Source organism: Dermochelys coriacea, chromosome 14 (assembly GCF_009764565.3).
Source record: "Dermochelys coriacea isolate rDerCor1 chromosome 14, rDerCor1.pri.v4, whole genome shotgun sequence".
Lineage (NCBI taxonomy): Eukaryota > Metazoa > Chordata > Testudines > Dermochelyidae > Dermochelys > Dermochelys coriacea.
In genome coordinates, this window is record NC_050081.1 from 35,606,957 (window position 1) to 35,621,168 (window position 14,212).

At 49.8% G+C, this 14,212-nt stretch overlaps 3 protein-coding genes and 1 long non-coding RNA gene across 12 annotated transcripts in view; 2 read left to right on the plus strand and 2 right to left on the minus strand.

Moving 5' to 3' along the window:
• LOC119842642 (zinc finger protein 239-like) overlaps window positions 1-14,212 on the plus strand; it is a 1,225,455-nt gene that overhangs the window by 910,582 nt on the left and 300,661 nt on the right. The window lies entirely within an intron of this gene.
• The window catches only part of LOC119843367 (zinc finger protein 664-like), a 1,158,238-nt gene that overhangs the window by 761,716 nt on the left and 382,310 nt on the right, over window positions 1-14,212 (plus strand). The gene's annotated exons all lie outside the window — the stretch shown is intronic.
• LOC119843295 (zinc finger protein 585A-like) overlaps window positions 1-14,212 on the minus strand; it is a 63,500-nt gene that overhangs the window by 18,945 nt on the left and 30,343 nt on the right. Inside the window, exons 1-3 of one of the 5 annotated variants that reach the window (XM_043496673.1) lie at window positions 13,823-14,132; window positions 13,089-13,202; window positions 11,246-12,697 (exon numbers count right to left, since the gene is read on the minus strand). In XM_043496673.1, coding sequence (XP_043352608.1) covers window positions 11,246-12,697; window positions 13,089-13,202; window positions 13,823-13,949 — 1,693 coding nt within the window. In that variant the 5' untranslated portion in view covers window positions 13,950-14,132. Of the gene's footprint in view, window positions 1-11,244; window positions 12,701-13,088; window positions 13,203-13,822; window positions 14,133-14,212 lie in introns of those variants that run through there. The other 4 variants (XM_043496672.1, XM_043496671.1, XM_038372486.2 and 1 more) reach the window with 4 other exon arrangements.
• Window positions 951-4,575, minus strand: LOC119843387. 2 transcript variants are annotated; one of them, XR_006275636.1, is made up of 3 exons: window positions 4,443-4,575; window positions 3,073-3,921; window positions 951-2,748 (listed from the first exon to the last, which is right to left on the minus strand). It is a non-coding gene; the product is annotated as an uncharacterized LOC119843387 (long non-coding RNA). The 2 variants fall into 2 exon arrangements; XR_005288924.2 differs by lacking the exon at window positions 4,443-4,575 and having other exon boundaries at window positions 3,073-3,186; window positions 3,795-3,854.

Genomic DNA, 14,212 nt, shown 5'->3' on the forward strand with positions numbered 1-14,212 from the left:
CCCATGATCCCCAAACACTCAATAGTCCCAGCACCCAGCTCCACCAGCCCCAACCATTCAATCCCCAGAACCCATTGGCCTGGTCTCTTAACGTTTGATCCTCTGGAGCCCAGTGCCCTGGAGGATTTGGGGAGGAGAGAAGTTACCAGCCCCCAGGGACACTCCCCCTGCAGGGAACAGCTCCAGTTAAGTGGGGAGCCCAGCCCAGGGGCTGGTGGAAGATGGGAGGTGGGGACAAGTGTTTAGAGTGAAGGGGGGGCCTGGCCCAAGTGTCCTTCTCATCTCCATGGCAGGGGGATCCTGGCTGGGAGGGGAAGGGAGAGGAGGGAACTTCAGCCAGGCAGAGAGAGCAGCTGAAGAAGTTTCTTTCTCTTCCTTCTCCTCTGTGGCCCATCAGCTCAGCAGTCAGGGCTGCAGCAGGGAGGAGGGGCTGATTGAGGCTTCTCCTCCTCTCCTTGGGGTTTGCTTAGACCAGGCAGAGCCAGAGGGTCACTGACCGGCTGCTGCTGGATCCTCACCCCAGCAATGGGCAGCTGGATCCTTGGGAGCCAAATGCCCCTGATGTGCGAGGGAACGAGGAAATGGGTTGGTCGCCATGGCCAGCCCCAGTCAGGGCACTCAGAGAATTTCCAGGCTGTGTGGAGGAGTCTCTGATGTCCAATGTGGGGTTACCTTCACTTGGAGCATTTTCCACACTGAGAACATCTCAGCGGTTACTGTCCTGTGTGGATTTGCAGATGCTGATACTCCGGGAACACCAAATGAACCTTCCCCCACATTCAAGGTCTCTCTATTGTTTGGATCACTGGTGTGCGAGCTCGGATTGAATCTTTTCCTACAGTCAAGCTATTCCTAGGGTCTCTCACATCTTTACGGATTCTCTGATGTTTAATGACGTGTGATGGCTGAATTAAACTTTTCCCAGAGGCAAGGCATTTATGAAATTCTGAGCAGGCTCCCAGAGGGGTTGGGGGAGCACGCTAAGCTTGATCAGTTAGGACAAACTGCAAAGAATGGGGCAGACAATCCCCAAAACTGGTGGATATTCCAATACTTAGATTCACCAAGCCAGCAATAAAACACCTTCTATGCATATCTTACTGGTTTCCCAGAAGCCAAAACACAGTTCCCTTAAAGCACAGGTCATCAATTCTTTTTTGTCAAGGTCAAAATTTCTTTGTCAAGGCATAGACAAGGTCCACTCTCCAGAGAAAATAATAAAAAAAACCCACAACAGTAATAATAATAAATAATAATAATAATAATAGATAAATAAATTTTCAGGGTTCCGTTTAAAAGCATCTGGCTGTCTAGATTTGGCGCACAGACTGCCTATTGACTACCCCTTCCTTAAAGCAACCCAGCCTTGGGCTCCCTTCCAGACAGCCCAGTTAAATATAATGCGGATTAGTGAAAATCTTGTTCATCATCTAACAAGTTCTACTAATCCCAAAGGATCGGAGACATTACCCAAGAAGTTAATGAATACTTCAGTTCTTACCCATATACATGCTTACAGCCAATTCTTATTAACAAAAGTAAAATGTATTAAAAGAAGAAAAGAAAGAGTATTGATCGTTATACATACAGACACGAATAGAGTCCTTAGGCCAATTTCACGGCAGAGATGGTGCTTTAGAATTGAAGAGTCCTTTTTAGAATCATTTCATCAGGTTCTAGTCTAATGTCAATATGTTCAATATCAGGGCAGTCCAGAGGGGACTGGAGATCTCAGTCTTAAGACTGAAACTCCCTCTGAATAAAGCTTAAGAAGATCTGAGAGAAAAGGATCAGGTCCCAACAGCTTTTATATAGAATTTTGCAGCCTCCTGACAGCACGCAGTCCTGGGATGAACAATAGGGTTTTGAAGTAACCTTGTATTTCCTAAACATCACCGGCAATTAACTACATGGATTAAGATAAGGTGATTATCCATTAAGCAGTTCATAAACTGTTTACCACAAACTTTACAGAGACATGCAGACAATGACATTATTACACCCAAGTTTTATCTAAATGTTAATTTTTCCTTTTGATCTCCACATTAACAGAATACAGCCCTAGAGAGGAACCGTTTGGTTATATTGTTAACCTCTAACAAGATATAGGTAAACAGAGACTACTACAGTTACCATCTTCTTCCAATTCTTTAGGAATACAAGTTTACATTTCAAAGCTCAAGCCTATAGAACATGGAACAGCCCTAAATACCATTTACACACTTACAAAGCATGGCTCTAAAGGTTGAATCTGGATCAATTAGCCTGCAAGTTGCTTCACCCTTTCTGGCTATGGATCACAGAAGTTTAGATGCTGTGTGGATTCTCTCATGTTTAGTGAGGTGTGATCTGTGTGTGAAACTTTTCCCATAGTCCAAGCACTTATGGGGTCTCTCTTCTGTGTGGATTCTCCCATGTTTAACCAGGCCTGATATCTGTGTGAAACTTTTCCCACAGTTCAAGTACTTATGGGGTTTCTCTCCTGTGTGGCTTCTCCCATAGTTATTTAGGTCTGAGCAATTATTGAAGCTTTTGCCACGGTCCAAGCATTGAAGGGGTTTCTCTCCAGTATGGATTGTCTGATGTGTCACAAGCTGTGATCTTTCCCACATTTGAGGCACTGATAGGGTTTCTCTTCACTGGGATGTCTCTGCTGGGCTGTGGGATCCTTGTGTCCTCCTCCACATACAATAGATTCATCCACTTCCCCAGGAACATCCTCATTCTCACTCACTCTCGTAGCACCTGCTGGGAGAGAGACAATCCAGAAAGGAGTCATTGTGCTAGGGAGAAAGAGGAATAGTACCAAGGGAAAACCCAACACACTAAAGTTGCGAAGAATCAGCAATTAGACTTGCCTCCACATCCCAGCTAAATGCTCACAGGGAAGGAAAGTTGGAAAGGAAACTCCTGGAGCGAAGAGGCTGGGTGGAATGGTGTGAGCGATATCTGCTGACTACAGCCCTGCACTGGCCGAGGCGAGGAAGAACTGAGGGTGCTTCCTCACACCACATTTTGCAGAGTCTCAACTCTTTCCCTCTTTCACCAAATGGTTTCTGTGTCAGTCCTCACCGGTGCAGGTGCCTCTCAGGATCTTTCTTTCCTCACAGGCCTGGAGATCCAGGACCCATGGCTCCTCCCCTCATTCCAGCTGGGAGATCAGGTCAGGTTTGGGAATGGGAAATCCTGCACAGGGGGTGAAATCAGACCAAATCAGGATGCATGAAGGATTGTGACACACAGTCTCTCAAAGGACATTCTATGTCCCGGTGCTGTGCTGGAGGAATTTGGAATCCAAGAGGAAGGGAACAGGATTGCTGAGCCCTGTTGTGAGAGGCAGACGTCTGGGGAGGTGAGGGGAATTGCTACATCCTAACTAGGAGTTCCCAGGATCTGCGCAATCTGGGGGCCTTGCTGACTCACAACCAGCTGTAGAGTTAAACCCCTGCCTATTTCTAAACCTGCAGAGGCTAGAGTCCTCCCCACAGCTGGAGCTAGTCCCAAGGAGGGAGGTAAATAAGGATTCTGTGTGCGACTGGGAATCAATACAGGCAGGACAATGAATGAATTCTACCCCTTTGAAAGTTGGAGGGGTGGGGATAGTTTAGCTTGTCCATTGGGTTTTGACTCCCATGTCCCACTGGAGAGGGCACGGAGATGCAAGTCTCTCTCATGGCAGCTGTGCATTATGGAACCCATTCTCCTCTGATCTAACTGACCAGGGAAGAAACTGACCAGATTCAGACATGGAGGCCCCACGGCTTCTAATAATTGAGGGGATGGGAACCCCTTACCCAGCGAGGTCACCGTCTCGTAGTTCTCCTGCATGATATCCCTGTAGAGGGCTCTCTGAGCAGGGTCCAGCAGAGCCCCCTGCCCCTGGGTGAAATACACAGCCACCTCCTCGAAGGTCACCGGCATCTGAAACAACAAGAGTCCCCCACTCAGCACCTGCTGCCCCAGCCACAATCCCACTAATCATGGGGGAGGAAGAAAAAAAAAAAAAAAGCAGCAGCAGCTCTGGGAGGGCCAGAGAAGCAGAATCCCTCTCCCACCCTGCAGCAGCCATGTGGCTTCAGGGTGTGAACAGAAACTGAGAGCTCCTTATTTCCCCCCCTCCCCCCACCAGCAGCCGGAGCAGGGCAGGATCTTCTCATTCTCACACGCCTGCCAGCTACAGGCTGAGACAGGAAGCCGAGCTCTGAGTCAGAGACAGGGACAGGAATCCCAACAGCGTCCCTTTGTATTTCACAGCAGCCTCTGGGTAGTGGATTCAGGCTCCAGCATTGGGAGTCTGGAAAATGTTCCAAGCCCTGTTTCCTGTTTCATAAATGGGGAAAGCTCCTCTCTGCCAACGGGCCTATTCAGAAAATCAGCAGGTTTATCACACTCTGTTTTCTCCCTGCTGCACCCCCCCTAGCACCTCCCTGAAAATCCCCTACCTGAGCTGGCTCCATAACAGCCATTTCCCTTCCCTGTCTCCTGGAAGATGGGTTGATCTGGAGCGAAATCTGGATGGGATACCTCAGCCTGTCGGGGTGAGAGGGGTGATGTTGGCGGTTGCAGAAGGAGCTGGAGTCCATGTCACACCCCGATTCCACCAGGCTCTTTCCCTTGAGTCAGGTGCTCTGGACTTTGCCAAGCTGGGAAGAAACCCAGTTAGTTTATTGCCACCCAGGCCAGGCCCCTTCCAGCAGAACTGAACCCACCAGGACACTTTGAAACTCTCCCAGTAACAGCATCTCTGAGCCAAATGCTAGAAAAAGAGCAGAATCAAAGGAGCCAGTTTTGGGGATTCCCCCTAACACCATCCCCAAAGGCAGTGTCTGTCCCCCAACTCTACAAACAGCGCAGTGATTCAAGATAGTCAGCAACTGGCTTTTCCTCTCTCAGCTCCTCCCCTTGTTCCCAGGAGTGTCAGTTTGCCCAGGATAATGCAGGGAATGGATCTGGGCAGGTCTGGGGACTTCTGTTCCCCACTTACTGCTCCTGCTACCCCGTTCAGTCTCTCTACTCTCCCTTTTTATCATCTTCCCTCTCCCTGGGAGAACTGGTGACTGCCCCATTGAGTGGGCGTTTGCTCTCATTTGGCAGATCCTGCCACTGCTAACAGGGGTTTGAACCTTGCTGTATCCATGAGGGCAACAGCTCTGGGACTCACAGACACATGGGGAGCCCCTCCCTACGTAGGCCAAACTCAGCAGCAGGTCCCTGAAAGGGGCCCTTTGTGCAAAGTCACTTTCCTGCCATATAGAGTAGGAGAAACTGCTCCCTGTAATTTGCTACTTAGGGTGTACTGAGCGTGCTCACAGGAACTAAGCATGCTCAGTAACTTCTGCTGAAGTCACTGCCCTTCACCCTGCCCTTATTACCCATAAGATTCTGCAGGCTGCTTTTTACAGGGGTTAAAAAGGGAAAAGGGGGGCAAATCGAAGGGGGGGTGTTGGCCAGATTCTGAGCAAGGGGCAAAAATTCATTGGTCGGAGGTGGTCAAGAAGCTGGAAGCAGGGTTAGGAAAGTGGCTGAAGGGCAAAATCGGGGGAGCTGGGATTAAGCCGAGGGGCGAGGCACTGCCAGAGGGTAAAACCCTGGCACAGGCAGGAGCAGAGGGGGAACAGTTACCCCGGTGGACTGAGACACCAGTTTTTACAAAATGGGGGGGGGAAAGAGGGGCTTTTTTATTTCTCCTCTCACAGACAGCACCTCTCAGCATGGGTTTCCCAGGGCTGGGTCCTTAAAGGCACAGGTATCCCAATGAGGAGTCACTACAGCTCCTCTCTGTCTGATGTAACCTACTAAGGTGCTACAAGAGACTTAATTCAGTGAAACAGGGACTTCCCTACACAGACACCCCCAAGTTCTCCCCTCCCCCCCACCACACACACACACACAGTGGTCAACTAGTTACTCGCAGTGTTACCAATTTAGTCACTGGTTGGAAATTTGAATTGAAATTGCAACATTAATACACACTTTAAAAGCATAGACAATGTATGATAAAATACTTGTACCTGAAAGTATAATAGGTTTGAAAAGTACGAACAAAGATTGGCTTCATTATACTCTTTTCCAGCAAGAGTCCAAAGGGACGGAACGGCTTGGAAAATATAGAAGAGGATCCCTGGGGGGGACAGATAACTCAGCAGTTTGAGCATTGGCCTGCTAAACCCAAGGTTGTGAGTTCAATCCTTGAGGGGGCCATTTAGGGATCTGGGGGCAGAAATTGGGGACTGGTCCTGCTTTGAGCAGGGGGTTGGACTAGATGATCTCCTGAGGTCCCTTCCAACCCTGATATTCTATGATGATTCTAGGATCTCATTGACCCCTCCACATTCACCCCCTGCCAGCCCCAGAGCCAGCAGTGTCTCTGGTGTGGCTGAGATCTGAATCCTGCATAGAAATCAGACCAGGGGCCTGGGCAGCCCTCAAGAATCAGAGCCCCCAGATCATGAGTCTGTCTTGAGGGAAAAAAACCAACCAAATAATACCTTGGGAGCACGGTGTGTGTGGGGAGGGGGGCTGCCTGTGGATATTTGCTTTGTAGTTTCTGAGTGGTTAGATCCCTGACCAGCCACTCCCAGTCCCCGTTTAGGAAAAAAAAAAATCCCCCAAAAAATCTGCTGGGCAGGTCAGCTGCCTTGTGTCTCTCCCCAACCCTCTCCTTGCCCTCTGGCTCTCCCTTCTCCCTCAGCCAGTCTCCTCTGGCTCTCACATTCTCCCTCCAGCATCCCCTCCTCCTCTCAGTGACACCCCCCCCATCTTTCCCTCTATTCCAGCCTCATTCCCCTCAGCCCCATTATCTCCCTTCCCCCTTTCAGTGCAACCACCGCCCCTGCCCCCCATCTCCTCCCCTCCTGCCCCTGGATCCCGCCTCCTGCCCTCTCACACATCCCCGTTCCCCCCTCAATCCCGCTCATCTGCACCCCACGCCCCCTCCCGGCTCCCCCCACGTGTGTCTGTCCCAGCCCTGGCACGGCACGGCACGGCCGGGCTCCCCCTGCCCCGCACACACCGGGAGCTGGCGGCAGCTTTCCTGGCCCCACGGCAGGGAATCGCAGCCAGCTCCGCTGGGAGCAGCCTGGGGCCAAACCCTCCCCACACAGCCCGGGGGTGACGGGGGGGGCACCGCTCCCTGGGTGGGGGGTGAGGCTCCCTCTTACCTTCCCTCCAATCGGTGCCCGCCCTGGGAGCCAGAGTCACCGCAGCGGCTGCGAGTTGCTTCCTGCTGCGGGGACTGACCCCAGCGATCGCTCCCCCTGAGTCTTAGCAATAAACCCATCGCGCTGCAGCTCCCTGCCCCAGACCCTACCTCCCGGGGGCCCCACTTCCCCTGGGCTCAGGCAGCTCCTCCCGACCCTATGTAGGCATCCTGCCTAGAAGCCCCAGGGTCAATGGCGGGAGGACAGGAAAGAGCCGGGCAGATCCCTGGGACCGGGCAGAGGGGGTGTGGGTGTGTTTGTGACTTAGATGCTGACTTTTGGTTTTGCCGGTGGCCCCAATCCCACTCCGCCCTTTGCCCCGCCTGCCCACCGCTCGCTCCTCTCCCCCCCCCTCCTCCGAGCACCTCTGCCAGTTTTGGAGGGAGGCTATTCACATTGGAGAGACGAGATGCGGGAGGGGATATCTTTTATTGGACCAGCTTCTGCTGGAGAAAGAGAGAGAGAGAGAGAGAGAGAGAGAGAGACCCCGGCTTTGGAGCTTTCACAGAACTCCTCTTTAGGTGCGAAAGCTCTGTGAGAGCTCCAAAGCTGGTCTCTCTCTCTCTCTCACCAACAAAAGTTGCTCCAATACAAGATATCCCCCACCCCCCGCCTTGCCTCTGTAATTTCCTGGGAACACCACAGCGTACAAAAATGCAGGATTCCCATGAACAGCACAGAGTGACCATCACACCAGGGCACTATTTTCAAGGTCCATCTTAGCATAATGGCATCATCACACCAAGGAAGTACTACCAGCACAATGAGATAAATATAGCCACATGTGCATGCCAAAAATTCACAAGACAAGCACACTGGGATCCACACAGCACGATAGTAGTGTCCGTTTAGCTCTCAGTTTAGTGGAGCTACGCTCAGGGACTGAGTCCAGCGAAACACAAAGGCACCTGCAAAGAGCTGTACTAACAGCAGGCCCTACACTGGCCCAATAGGAGAAGTTGCACGTCAGGGCACTAATTCCCAATCCTCGTGCCAGGCAATATGGGATCCAGGCACCAGGTCTTTAGTACCAGAATTTGTACTCCCAGGAGAGTGGGATGGAATTACAGAAGTTACAGGGGGAAAAGACCTCTGTGATCATCCTGGCTCAGTCCATCTCCCTGCCAACGCAGGGCTGATCCTTACTGCATGTTTTGTCCAGTCTCCTTTTAAAAGTCCCGAGTCTTGGAGTTTCTAGCTGTGACACTCTATACTAGGGGTTCCCAAACTGGGGGTCGAGACCCCTCAGGGGGTTACGAGGTTATTACACGGGGGGTTGCGAGCTGTCAGCCTCCACCCCAACCCTCTCCTTATGAGAGGCTGAGGGAGCTGGGATTGTTTAGTCTGCAGAAGAGAAGAATGAGGGGGGATTCGATAGCTGCTTTCAACTACCTGAAAGGGGGTTTCAAAGAGGATGGCTCTAGACTGTTCTCAATGGTAGCAGATGACAGAACGAGGAGTAATGGTCTCAAGTTGCAATGGGGGAGGTTTAGATTGGATATTAGGAAAAACTTTTTCACTAAGAGGGTGGTGAAACACTGGAATGCGTTACCTAGGGAGGTGGTAGAATCTCCTTCCTTAGAGGTTTTTAAGGTCAGGCTTGACAAAGCCCTGGCTGGGATGATTTAACTGGGACTTGGTCCTGCTTTGAGCAGGGGGTTGGACTAGATGACCTTCTGGGGTCCCTTCCAACCCTGATATTCTATGATTCTATGATTCTAACCCCCGCTTTGTCTCCAGCATTTATAATAAGAAAAGGAGTACTTGTGGCACCTTAGAGACTAACAAATTTATTTGAGCATAAACTTTTGTGAGCTACAGCTTACTTCATTGGATGCATTCAGTGAAAAATACGCTTATGCTCAAATAAATTTGTTAGTCTCTAAGGTGCCACAAGTCCTCCTTTTCTTTTTGCGAATACAGACTAACATGGCTGCTACTCTGAAACCTAGCATTTATAATGGTATTAAATATATAAAAAGGGTTTTTAATTTATAAGGGAGGGAGGTCACACTTAGAGGCTTGCTATGTGAAAGAGGTCACCAGTACAAAAGTTTGAGAGCCACTGCTCTATACCTCGGGGGAGTAGTGTGCTGTGCTCTGTAAACCCCATATTCATCATTTGTACATATTCTTTCTCTTTCATATAAAACAGGCCATGTAAGGTATCATGGGAAAGATTATGATTTGCTGAAACCCACTGTTCTGTCAAAATATGTGTATCATTAAAGCGTATAAAAGTTATGAGATTGTGCTGTAGGAATATGCTGCATATTTGGGAGTAGCCCGGAAGGCAACTCCCCAGAAACAATAAGGCACTTGACCAAATGGCTGGGTGGATGTTACACAACCATCACCAGGCATTGTGCAGCAAGTGAATGACAATTAGCAATTCAATGACTATCACCAGAGAATTACTCAACCCTGGGACTCAGCAATGCCCCCCCCCCCCCCCGCAACATTATGCTTGGACTTGTGTTTACCAGAGCACACGGATTAAACATATAAAACAGAAGATAGTTCCTTCCAGCCCAGGTTGTACCACAGGGGTCACACTAGCCCTTCCCTTGGGAGACTATTCCATCCACACCCCAAGGCAGAGATTGCACTGCTAGGAAGGTTTCCCCAGATAGCTTGAGTTCCCGCCCCCCCACCCCATCCTATCCCTTCCTCATTGCCTCTTTCCTTCCACCCCCCCCACCCCACCCCATAAGAGGCAGTCACCCAGATGCCAGGGAGGGGGACCAAGCACACTGCATGGACATGGCCACTGTTCCCGAGACGCAGGCTTCTCTGCCCAGGCAAGGAGGGCAAGCAGGGGGGCACCGCACCTTGTAGGAGCCCAGGAGACATCCCCCCTCTCCCTCCCCACACACACCATGCCCACTCTCAGTCTCTCTGTGCTGCAGGGGTACGGGGGATGTTTCTGGAGATGTCTCTGACTGAGCCCCCTGCCAGATGCAGAGAGCTGGGGGGGGGAGCCAGTGCCCCCCACCATGCTACACTGGCTCTCAGCACAGCCACCTGGGAAGGGGTTTCAGTCGTCCCCCCCCCCAGCAGCCACCCTCACCCCAACACCCCCTTTGAAATACACTTACCTGCTGCTGCCTTTAGTTGGCTGAGAGGTTGAAGGGAGGATGGGAGCTGCTCAGCTGCAGAACCACAGAAAGCAGCCTGCTGCCCACAAGAAGCAGGTAGGAGAAGGAGGCAGCACTGTTTCATTAACTAAACTAAGATTTATTAAAAGAAGAAAAGAGAGAGTGTATTGGTTAAAAGATCATTATACATACAGACATGCATAGAGTCCTTAGGGCTGTTTCATTGTAGAGATGGTGTTTTAGAATTGCAAAGAATCGTTCTCAGAATCATTTAATCAGGTTATAGTCCAATGTCCAAATATCCAATATCAGGGCGGTGCAGATGGGACTGAAGATCTCAGTCTTACGACTCAAATGCCCTCCCCCCCAAATAAAGCTAACAAAGATCTGAGAGAAAAGGATCAGGTCCCAAAAGTTTTTCTAGAGATTTTTGCAGCCTCTGGTCAGCACACAGCCCTTGGGTGAACAATAGGCGGTTGAAGTAACTTTGTAGTTCCTAAACATCAACGCTAATTAATTAAAGGCATTAACATAAGACATTTATTCATAAAGCAGTTCATAGAGAGTTTACCAGAAATAAAAAGAGGCAATGACATTACAACACACAAAATTCATCTAAATGTTAATATTTCCCTTTGATCTCTGAATTAACAGAATAGAGCCCTCGACAGGAACCATTTGATTACACTGTTAATCTCTAACAAGATATAGGTAAACATAGTTACCATCTTCTTCCAATTCTTTAACAATACAAGTTTACATTTCAGAGTTCTAGTCTATCTAACATGGAATAGCCCTCAATACCATTTACACACTTTTCGAACATGTCTCTAAAGGTTGAATCTGGGTCAACTAGCCTGCAAGTTTCTTAACCCTTTCTGGCCATGTGTCACAGAAGTTTAGATGCTGTGTGGATTCTCTCATGTTTAGTGAGGTGTGATATCTGTGTGAAACTTTTCCCACAGTCCAAGCACTTATGGGGTCTCTCTCCTGTGTGGGTTGCCTGATGATTAACAAGGGCTGATCTCCGTATGAAACTTTTCCCACAGTCCAGGCACTTATGGGGTCTCTCTCCTGTGTGGATTGCCTGATGTTTAACAAGATCTGACCTCTGTATGAAACTTTTCCCACAGTCCAAGCACTTATGAGGTCTCTCTCCTATGTGGAATGACTGATGTTTAACAAGGTCAAACTTCCGAATAAAACTTTTTCCACAGTCCAAGCACTTATGGGGTCTGTCTCCAGTGTGGGTTGCCTGATGATTAACAAGGGCTGATCTCCGTATGAAACTTTTTCCACAGTACAAGCACTTATGGGGTCTCTCTCCTGTGTGGATTGCCTGATGATTCACAAGGTCTGACCTCCATATGAAACTTTTCCCACAGTCCAAGCACTTATGGGGTCTCTCTCCTGTGTGGATTGCCTGATGTTTAACAAGGTCAGACCTCCGTATGAAACATTTCCCACAGTCCAGGCACTTATGGGGTCTCTCTCCTGTGTGGATTGTCTGATGTTTAACAAGGTCTGACCTCTGAATGAAATTTTTTCCACAGTTTAAGCACTTATGGCGTCTCTCTCCTGTGTGGAATACCTGATGTTTAACAAGGTCTGACCTCCATATGAAACTTTTTCCACAGTCTAAGCACTTATGGGGGTTCTCTCCTGTATGGATTCCCTGATGTTGAAGAAGGGATGAGCTTCGTGTGAAACTTTTCCCACAGTCCAAGCACATATGGGGTCTCTCTCCTGTGTGGATTGCCTGATGTTTAACAAGGTCTGACTTCCGTATGAAACTTTTCCCACAGTCTAAGCACTTATGGGGTCTCTCTCCTGTGTGGATTGCCTGATGTCTAACAAGGTCTGACCTCCGAATGAAAGTTTTTGCACATTCTAAGCACTTATGGGGTCTCCCTCCTGTGTTGCTTAGCTGATGTGTAATCAGTGCTGACTTCTGATTCAAACAGTTCCCACACTCGAGGCATTGATAGGGTTTCTCTCCCTTTTGGCTTCTTCCACGGTTATTAAAGCTTTCCCCATGGTCCAAGAATTGAAGTGGTTTCTCTCCAGTATGGATTGTCTGAAGTGTAAGAAGGTGTGGTCTCAGAATGAATCCTTTCCCACATTTGAGGCAGTGGTAGGGTTTCTCTTCCTTGGGGTTTGTCTGCTGGGCTGTGGGATCCTTATCTCCTCCCCTACATTTAATAGATTCCTCCTCTTGCTCCCTTGGTTGGTTTCCCAGCAGCCTCTCTGACCTGTGCCAATTTCCCCAGGTTTCTCTTTGTTCCAAGCACTGGGATGAATTTCCTTCAGCTTTTCCCATAAAGGTCCCCTGTGGTTCCACTTCCCCAGGAACATCCTTATGATGATTGCCCTCCTCCTCCTCACTCCCTCGCTCATCACCTGCTGGGAGAGAGACAATCCTGAAAGGAGTCATTGTGCAGGGGAGAAAGAGGAATAGCACAGAGGGAAAACTCAACATACTAACACTGTGAAGACTGAGCAATTGGATTCTGCCTCCACTTCCCACCCAAACATTCACAGGGAAGGAAAGATGGGAAGAAAACTCCTGGAGCTAACTGGCTGGGTGGTGTGAACAATACCTGCTGACTACAGCCCTGCACTGGCTGAGGCGAGGAAGAACTGAGGGTGCTTCCTCACACCACATTTTGGGATGCTCAGCTACAGCCCTGTCCTGGGTGAGAGGAGGAAGAACTGAGGGCTCTTACTCTGTATTTTTGGGATTCTCAACTTTTTCCTTCATTTGCCAGATGGTTTCTGTGTCAGTCCTCACCTGTGCGGGTGCCTCTCGGGATCTCTCTTTCCTCGCAGGCCTGGAGATCGGGCACCCACGGCTCTTCCCCTCGTTCCAGCTGAGCGATTAGGTCAGGTTTGGGAATGGGAAATCCTGCCCAAAGGGTGAAATCAGACCAAATCAGGGTGCATGGAGGATTGGGAGAGTGTCTGTCACACAGGACATTCCGTGAGTGGAACCTGTGACCATGCTCTGCTGGGGGAACATAGAATCCATCAGGATAGGAATATGGTCCCTGAGCCCCCTTGGAAGAGGCAGATGTCTGGGGAGGTGAGGGGAATTGTTATGCCCTCACAAGGAGTTCCCAGGATCTGTGCACTCTGGTACCTTGCTGATGCACACACAGCTCTGGAGTTAGACCCCTGCCTACTTCTAAACCTGCGGAGCCTAGAGTCTTCCCCAGGGCTGGAGCTATTCTCAAGAAGGGAAGTGAAGAGGGATTTTGTGTGTGAAGAAGAAACAATACAGAGAGGACGATGGACGACTTCTGCCCCATTGAAAGCTGGACGGCTGGGGAGGGTTTAGCATGTCCATTAGATTTTGACACCCTTGTCCCGTTGGAGAGGGTATGGAGGTGCAAGTCTCGCTCACACGGCAGCTGTGCATTATGGAACCTATTTCCCTTCAATCTAACTGACCAGGGAAGAACCTGACCAGAATCAGAAAAGCAGACCTCACAGCTTCTAATAACTGAGGGGATAGGAATCCCTTACCCAGCGAGGTCACCATCTCATAGTTCTTCTGCATGATGTCCCTGTAGAGGGCTCTCTGAGCGGGGTCCAACAGAGCCCCCTGCCCCTTGGTGAAATACACAGCCACCTCCTCGAAGGTCATCAGCATCTGAAACAACAAGAGTCCACAACTAAGCTCCTGCTGCCCCAGCCACAATCCTACTAGTCACATGGGAAAGGAAGAAAGAAAAAGAGAAACATCTTGGAAGCTCTGGGAGGACCAGAGTAGCAGACTCTCACCCACACCTTGCTCAAAGCAGCCAGGAGGCTTCAGGGGGTGGGGAGAAGGTGAGAGCTCCTTATCCCCTCCCAGCAGACAGAGGAGGGCAGGGTCTTCTCATTTACCACATGCCTGTCAGCCAAAGGCTGATA